This window comes from Nerophis lumbriciformis, linkage group LG38 (assembly GCF_033978685.3).
Source record: "Nerophis lumbriciformis linkage group LG38, RoL_Nlum_v2.1, whole genome shotgun sequence".
NCBI lineage: Eukaryota > Metazoa > Chordata > Actinopteri > Syngnathiformes > Syngnathidae > Nerophis > Nerophis lumbriciformis.
This window is the reverse complement of record NC_084585.2, coordinates 247,897-257,500: the sequence shown is the minus strand read 5'-3', so window position 1 is coordinate 257,500 and position 9,604 is coordinate 247,897. Positions and strand designations below refer to the sequence as shown.

The window sequence follows — 9,604 nt, the reverse complement described above, 5'->3', positions numbered from 1 at the left end:
CCTGTGCAGACCTTGGAACAGATGAATTCCGTGAGTTCCATTTGATGTATTACATATTAGTTGGAAAACACAGCGAGCGTCTCTCGATTCATTAAACGCACACAACTGTCCGACACGGGTATTGAGTGCTATTCTTTCAAGCTATGATCTAATTGAACGTTATGTAATATCAGTGGGTAGAATAATGGCCGGCTCTTTGTGTTTGAACACAAGAGAAAGTGGCTGCTACCACAAAAAAAAAAGCATTTAAGTGGCGAGGAGTTCAATAGAGAGCAGGCCGCTGCTCGCTAAATGAGACGCGTATCACCTGCAGCTTTGTCATTACAGCTAATCGATATCAACTTCATGTTTGTAGAGATGGAGCACTTTCTAGGACGAGGGTGGATTTCATTGGGGGAGGCATTTTTTTCATTTTTTTTATGACTGCAAAGAGTTTTTGTTTTGGTGGTTAAGCCAACACTTCCGCAATCCGAGAGCGCAGACCTCCGCCAGGCCCTATCTCCTGAATCCAGACGCTGATTCGGATCAGCTCCAAAATGTACAAAACTCAAAAGCAGTGAAGTTGTCAGGTTGTGTAAATGGTCAATAAAAAGAGAATACAACAAATCCTTTTCAACTTCTCTTCAATTGAATAGACTGCAAAGACAAGATGTCATGTTCAAACTCAGAAACACATTTTCATTCAATTTATTAACTTTTAATTAATTAATTTTTGCAAAAAAAAGTTGTCACAGGGGCTTTTTTATCACTGTGTTACATGGCCTTTCCTTTTAACAACACTCAGTAAAGGTTTGGGAACTGAGGAGACACATTTTTGAAGTGGAATTCTTTCCCATTCTTGCTTGATGTACAGCTTAAGTTGTTCAACAGTCCGGGGGTCTCCCTTCTGCTATTTTAGGCTTCATAATGCACCACACATTTTCAATGGGAGACAGGTCTGGACTACAGGCAGGCCAGTCTAGTCTTTTACTACAAAGCCACGCTGTTGTAACACGTGCAGAATGTGGCTTGGCATTGTCTTGCTGAAATAAGCAGGGGCGTCCATGAAAATGACCTTGCGTGGATGGCAACATATGTTGCTCCAAAATCTGTATGTACCCTTCAGCATTAAAGTTACCCATGCCTTGGGCACTAATACACTCACTATTATGTTAGATCCACTATGGACTGGACTCTCACTATTATATTAGATCCACTATGAACTGGACTCTCACACTATTATGTTAGATCCACTATGGACTGGACTCTCACTATTATGTTAGATCCACTATGGACTGGACTCTCACTATTATATTAGATCCACTATGAACTGGACTCTCACACTATTATGTTAGATCCACTACGGACTGGACTCTCACACTATTATGTTAGATCCACTACGGACTGGACTTTCACACTATTATGTTAGATCCACTATGGACTGGACTCTCACTATTATGTTAGATCTACTATGGACTGGACTCTCACACTATTATGTTAGATCCACTATGGACTGGACTCTCACTATTATGTTAGATCCACTATGGACTGGACTCTCACTATTATGTTAGATCCACTATGGACTGGACTCTCACTATTATGTTAGATCCACTATGGACTGGACTCTCACTATTATGTTAGATCCACTATGGACTGGACTCTCACACTATTATGTTAGATCCACTATGGACTGGACTCTCACACTATTATGTTAGATCCACTATGGACTGGACTCTCACACTATTATGTTAGATCCACTATGGACTGGACTCTCACAATATTATGTTAGATCCACTATGGACTGGACTCTCACACTATTATGTTAGATCCACTATGGACTGGACTCTCACACTATTATGTTAGATCCACTATGGACTGGACTCTCACTATTATGTTAGATCCACTATGGACTGGACTCTCACACTATTATGTTAGATCCACTATGGACTGGACTCTCACACTATTATGTTAGATCCACTATGGACTGGACTCTCTCGCACTATTATGTTAGATCCACTATGGACTGGACTCTCACACTATTATGTTAGATCCACTATGGACTGGACTCTCACACTATTATGTTAGATCCACTATGGACTGGACTCTCACACTATTATGTTAGATCCACTACGGACTGGACTCTCACACAATTATGTTAGATCCACTACGGACTGGACTTTCACACTATTATGTTAGATCCACTATGGACTGGACTCTCACTATTATGTTAGATCCACTATGGACTGGACTCTCACTATTATGTTAGATCCACTATGGACTGGACTCTCACTATTATGTTAGATCCACTATGGACTGGACTCTCACTATTATGTTAGATCCACTATGGACTGGACTCTCACACTATTATGTTAGATCCACTATGGACTGGACTCTCACAATATTATGTTAGATCCACTATGGACTGGACTCTCACACTATTATGTTAGATCCACTATGGACTGGACTCTCACAATATTATGTTAGATCCACTATGGACTGGACTCTCACACTATTATGTTAGATCCACTATGGACTGGACTCTCACACTATTATGTTAGATCCACTATGGACTGGACTCTCACACTATTATGTTAGATCCACTATGGACTGGACTCTCACACTATTATGTTAGATCCACTATGGACTGGACTCTCACACTATTATGTTAGATCCACTATGGACTGGACTCTCTCGCACTATTATGTTAGATCCACTATGGACTGGACTCTCACACTATTATGTTAGATCCACTATGGACTGGACTCTCTCGCACTATTATGTTAGATCCACTACGGACTGGACTTTCACACTATTATGTTAGATCCACTATGGACTGGACTCTCACACTATTATGTTAGATCCACTATGGACTGGACTCTCACACTATTATGTTAGATCCACTATGGACTGGACTCTCACACTATTATGTTAGATCCACTATGGACTGAACTCTCACTATTATGTTTGATCCACTATGGACTGGACTCTCACTATTATTTTAGATCCACTATGGACTGGACTCTCACTATTATGTTGGATCCACTATAGACTGGACTCTCACACTATTATGTTAGATCCACTATGGACTGGACTCTCACACTATTATGTTAGATCCACTATGGACTGGACTCTCACACTATTATGTTAGATCCACTATGGACTGGACTCTCACACTATTATGTTAGATCCACTATGGACTGGACTCTCACTAGTATGTTAGATCCACTATGGACTGGACTCTCACACTATTATGTTAGATCCACTATGGACTGGACTCTCACACTATTATGTTAGATCCACTATGGACTGGACTCTCACACTATTATGTTAGATCCACTATGGACTGAACTCTCACTATTATGTTTGATCCACTATGGACTGGACTCTCACTATTATTTTAGATCCACTATGGACTGGACTCTCACTATTATGTTGGATCCACTATGTACTGGACTCACACTATTATGTTAGATCCACTATGGACTGGACTCTCACACTATTATGTTAGATCCACTATGGACTGGACTCTCACACTATTATGTTAGATCCACTATGGACTGGACTCTCACTAGTATGTTAGATCCACTATGGACTGGACTCTCACACTATTATGTTAGATCCACTATGGACTGGACTCTCACACTATTATGTTAGATCCACTATGGACTGGACTCTCACACTATTATGTTAGATCCACTATGGACTGAACTCTCACTATTATGTTTGATCCACTATGGACTGGACTCTCACACTATTATGTTAGATCCACTATGGACTGGACTCTCACTATTATTTTAGATCCACTATGGACTGGACTCTCACTATTATGTTGGATCCACTATGTACTGGACTCACACTATTATGTTAGATCCACTATGGACTGGACTCTCACACTATTATGTTAGATCCACTATGGACTGGACTCTCACACTATTATGTTAGATCCACTATGGACTGGACTCTCACTAGTATGTTAGATCCACTATGGACTGGACTCTCACACTATTATGTTAGATCCACTATGGACTGGACTCTCACTATTATGTTAGATCCACTATGGACTGGACTCTCACACTTTTATGTTAGATCCACTATGGACTGGACTCTCACACTATTATGTTAGATCCACTATGGACTGGACTCTCACTATTATGTTAGATCCACTATGGACTGGACTCTCACTATTATGTTAGATCCACTATGGACTGGACTCTCACACTTTTATGTTAGATCCACTATGGACTGGACTCTCACACTATTATGTTAGATCCACTATGGACTGGACTCTCACAATATTATGCAAGATCCACTCGACGTCCATTGCGCCGGTCGCCCAGGGGGTGTTCCCCACATCTGCGGTCCCCTCCAAGGTTTCTCGTTTCTGAACAGACAATAAAAATTGGTGACATTTAGGATTTGGTTCCAAGAAGTAATAATAATTTCAAAAGCAGTTTTCGCGACACATCGTACAAAGCCCCTAAAGCAGTGTTTTTCAACCTTTTTTGATTTTTTCATTGAAAAAATCCGGAGGCACACCACTGGCAGAAATCATTAGAAAATGAAATCTCAGCAGCCGATATTGACAATAAAAAGTTGTTCTCGCAATTGTTTGACATTAATTTAAAGCATAACCAAGCATGCATCACTATAGCTCTTGTCTCAAAGTAGGTGTACTGTCACATCACGACGTGACTTATTTAGAGTTTTTTTGGTGTTCTCCTGTGTGTAGTGTTTTACTTCTTGTCTTGCGCTCCTATTTTGGTGGCTTTTCCTGTTTTGTTGGGATTTTCCTGTAGCAGTTTCATGTCGTCCTTGAATGCTATTCCCCGCAACTGCTTTGTTTTCGCAATCAAGACTATTTAAGTTGTGCGGACGCTATCCTTCTTTGTGGGGACATTGTTGATTGTCATGTCATGTGCGGATGTACTTTGTGGACGCCGTCTGCTCTACGCGCTGTAAGTCTTTGCTGTCGTCCAGCATTCTGTTTTTGTTTACTTTGCAGCCAGTTCAGTTTTAGTTTCGTTCTGCATAGCCATCCCTAAGCTTCAATGCTTTTTCTTAGGGGTACTCACCTTTTGTTTATTTTTGGTTTAAGCGTTAGACACCTTTTTACCTGCACACTGTCTGCCGCATATTGTGATCACGACAAACCAAGTTCCCGACATCTACAAAGCAATTAGCTACCTGCTGCCACCTACTGATATGGAAGAGTATTACACGGTTACTCTGCCGAGCTCTAGACAGCACAGACACTCAACAATGGCACATTATTTGCAGACTATAATTACTGGTTTGCAAAACATATTTTTAACCCAATTAGGTGAAATTACATAATCTCCCACGGCACACCAGTGTGCCGCGGCACAGGGGTTGAAAAACACTGCCCTAAAGGGACATGGGGAAAATTTATTTTTTTAATAATTTTTTAATTATAATTTTGTTTTTTTAGACATGTATCTCGTGCGCACGAGAAACTTTTTATAAAGTTATTGTTATGGCTCAGGCTCCTGCCAACGCCGCTCATCCGTCTGTGCGCACCTCGGGACACGCCCACGGGTGAGCACATCCAGGGACGCGCCGCGCAGGTCCCCGCCCTGCAGCAGCCACCAGCTGCATTCACTCACCGGCAATCTACACTCCTGGGTCTGATGAGGGCAGGCTCAATAAAGGACCAGTGGACCCAAGGATCGGCGCGGGAACTTAGCTTTCTCATGGTGTACCGTAAGCAACAAGCTTTATGCTATATTCGTGTTTCCTCTCCGTGCCTTGATTTGTCCCTTGTCTTCTCCCGTGTCCCCGCAGTACCCTCCGTCGCCTGGAAAGTGAGATGTGCGTCTCATTTTCCCCCTGGATCTCCCTCTGGACTCTGACTGCTTCCTTCGTTCCTCGACCTCTTGCTCGCCCCTGGATTCCGACGCCTCTCTCTCACCCCGGATAACCTGCCTGCCCCATGGACTTCCTCGTATCTCGTTCAACACGTTGGTAACACTCACTTCAGTTAACTACACACATAGTCTTACACCACACACACTCTTGTATTTTAGTCACACACTCCATATCTATAGTTTAGTTGTATTGTTTATTATTATTATATATATTTATTATTTATAATAAATAAATTGTACATACTGCCCCCTGGTGTCTGAGCCGTCACCTCCCCTTTAGTCTAAACACAACAGTTATAAAAAATAAATAAAAACTTCTTCTTTTTTTTTTTTAGACATGTATCTTGTGCGCACAAGACACTATCTCGTGCACAAGAGATACATGTCAAAAAAAATTATAATAAAAAATAAAAATAAACATTTTTTTTTTTTAGACATGTATCTAAACTTTCTCGTGGGCACGAGACACATGTATAAAAAAAAATACAATTATAAAAAAAAAATTTAATTTTTTTTATAACTTTATAAAAAGTTTCTCATGAGCACGAGATACATGTTTAAAAAAAAAAATTTAAAAAATTAGTTTCCCCCATGTCCCTTTAGGGGCTCCGTACGATGTTTCACGAAACCTGTTTTTAGGGCCCGCATGGCCCATTGCGCAATGGGACATAAGGACCTATTGAATTTGTAAGGTTTTATTCTTTATTCTTTATTCTTCCGCCGCCACATTAAACTGTAATTTGACCCACTTAACATGCTTCAAAACTCACCATATTTGACCCACACATCAGGACCTGCGAAAATTACCTTTTTTTTTTTTTAAAAAAACCTCAAAACTCAAAATTGCGCTATAGCGCTCCCTAGGAAGAAAAAAAACTAGACTGCCTATATCTCCCACTAGGAAGATCGGAGAGACATGAAACAAAAACCTGTATGTAGGTCTGACTTAGACCTAGTTTTCATAATTGTATATTATCGGGCAAAAATCAACAGGAAGTTGGCAATTCCCCCTTCAAGACAAAAAAGTACTAAAAACAGTCACTTTTGCCTCTTTGAGCTGTAATTTGACCTCCTTAATGAAACGACTGGGTCGCATAGTGATGCGGATGTGGTTCTCCCAAGGATGCAGACGGCTTCGGACACAGCTTGCAGGTAGGAAAATGATTTATTGAAAATATAAATCGTACGGGGATCAAACAAAAGACGTGCAAATAGCAAAAGGCAAAAACAAAAGGACTAGCGTGGGAGCTAGCAGGCAAAATGGCATAGCGTGAAAAGCTAGCGGGAATCTAAGTTGTCGTTATCAGTTGTATGGGAACAAACTACGAAGCCAGACAGAGTGAGGCCAGAGCAAAGACTAAATAGCCCTCTGATTAGCGCCCGGGCAACAGGTGCGCGTCCCGAACACTAACCAGAGGCAGGTGTGCACAATCTGCCGTCATGGCAACAGAAACAAACTAAACTCAAGGTGCTGAAAACACGTGACACAAACATAAACAAACTCTGATCCGGGCAGCGGATCGTAACACTTAACATGCTTCAAAACTCACCAAACTGAACACACACATCAGGACTGGCAAAAATTGCGATCTAATAAATAAAACCTAACCCCAAATCTCAAAATTGTACTCTAGCGCAATTTTTTAATGAAACGCACAAAAAACTGCTCCTCGGATGAAAAAACTGACAAAACTGCCTGTAACTCCCACTGGGAAGGTCGGAGAGACATGAAACAAAAACCTCTATGTAGGGCTCACTTAGACCTACATTTCATAAATTGACAACCCCCAGCAAAAATCAACAGGAAGTTTGCTATTCCCCCTTCAAAACAATTTTTTGGTAAAAACCGGTCACCTTCCTTCAAAAACTATCTCCTCTGAGCGCGTTTGTCGTTTCGGCTTCAAACTAACACAGGAGAGAGATTAAACCCTTGTGTATAAAATAACAGAACAGCGTTTTAATACCTGCTCCGGTTTTGATTTTATTACCCTTCAAAGACCCGCTGCGCTGCTGTTTTTTTAAGATGGCTGCTTAAAAGCAGGAAGCACCAGCATGCCCACACAATGCAGACAAGGTAGGTACACTAGACAAAAGTATTGGGACACTTACGACTACCACCGGACAAAAGTATTGGGACACTTAGGCCGAAAACTGGACAAAAGTATTGGGACACTTGGGACTACAACTTGACAAAAGTATTGGGACACTTAGGACTACAACTTGCCAAAAGTATTGGGACACTTGGGACTAAAACTGGACAAAAGTATTGGGACACTTAGGACTAGCACCTGCCAAATACGCGGGCCCGACCAACGCTGCTTGCAGCTTTAATTATTATTATTATTACTTCTTGGAACCAAATCCTAAATGTCACCAATTTTTATTGTCTGTTCAGAAAAAACAAAAGCAAGATTGGGATTACTTTTAAGTAGAGATGTCCGATAATATCGGACATAAATGCGTTAAAATGTAATATCGGAAATTATTGGTACAGTTTTTTTTTTGGTCTTTTTTTTATTTTTATTTTTATTAAATGAACATAAAAACACAAGATACACTTACAATTAGTGCACCAACCCAAACAACATCCCTCCCCCATTCACACTCATTCACACAAAAGGGTTGTTTCTTTCTGTTATTAATATTGTGGTTCCTACATTATATATCAATATATATCAATACAGTCTGCAAGGGATACAGTCCGTAAGCACACATGATTGTGCGTGCTGCTGCTCCACTAATAGTTGTCAAGACTTGGACTATGGCGTGGTTTGTTCTCCCGTGGTGCAAATGAACATTTGGACCAGACATGGCGTGAAGGTGAAGACATTATTTATTTTACACTAACAAAGAAACAAAAAGCGCGCTCAAGGCGGAAGTACAAACTTGACTAACGAAACAAAAAGACTTGCACGTGGGCAAAAAACTATGTACATGAACAAAAGTCGCTAACTGTGGCATGAATCGAAAAAAACTTACTTGACACGGCATGAAGTGCGCAGAGGTAAACAGAGTGAGAAGCAGAAAGTCAGGGGTATGATGTCGCCAGGGAGACTTCCTGGTAACAATGGCTTTAAATAATAGTGACATGATTAAAGACAGGTGCGTGAGTCGTGAGGGCAGGTGAAAACTAATGGGTTGCTATGGTGACAAACAAGAGTGCACAATGAGTCCAAACGTGGAACAGGTGAAACTAATGGGTAACCATGGAAACAAGACAAGGGAGTGAAAAGCCAGAAACTAAAGAGTCCAATAACTAAACAAAACAGAACATGATTACACAGACATGACAATAGTACTAACCTTTAACACTTCATTTTACTAATTTTCATTCATTACTAGTTTCTATGTAACTGTTTTTATATTGTTTTACTTTCTTTTTTATTCAAGAAAATGTTTTTAATTTATTCATCTTATTTTATAAAAAAAATTTAAAAGTACCTTATCTTCACCATACCTGGTTGTCCAAATTAGGCATAATAATGTGTTAATTCCACGACTGTATATATCGGTTGATATCGGTATTGGTAATTAAAGAGTTGGACAATATCGGAATATCGGATATCGGCAAAAAGCCATTATCGGACATCCCTACTTTTAAGTTGTCATTGTTTTATGATGTGTAGCAAAGCCTGCCTTTTGACTTCAAAAGCCAAAATTAGACCAAAAGCATACTTGCCAACCCTCCCGAATTTTCCGGGAGACTCCCGAAATTCAGCGCCTCTCCCAAAAACCTCCCG

The 9,604-nt window shown here is 40.5% G+C and overlaps 1 protein-coding gene across 1 annotated transcript in view; it reads left to right on the top strand.

The window, feature by feature from the left end:
• LOC133574967 (uncharacterized) overlaps window positions 1–6,043 on the top strand; it is a 36,161-nt gene extending 30,118 nt beyond the window's left edge. The window contains exons 10-11 of the mRNA XM_061927377.1: window positions 5,483–5,700; window positions 5,782–6,043. Of these exons, the coding sequence (XP_061783361.1) occupies window positions 5,483–5,539 (57 nt within the window). The 3' untranslated portion in view covers window positions 5,540–5,700; window positions 5,782–6,043. The remainder of the gene's footprint in view (window positions 1–5,482; window positions 5,701–5,781) is intronic.
• Window positions 6,044–9,604: the final 3,561 nt, after the last annotated feature.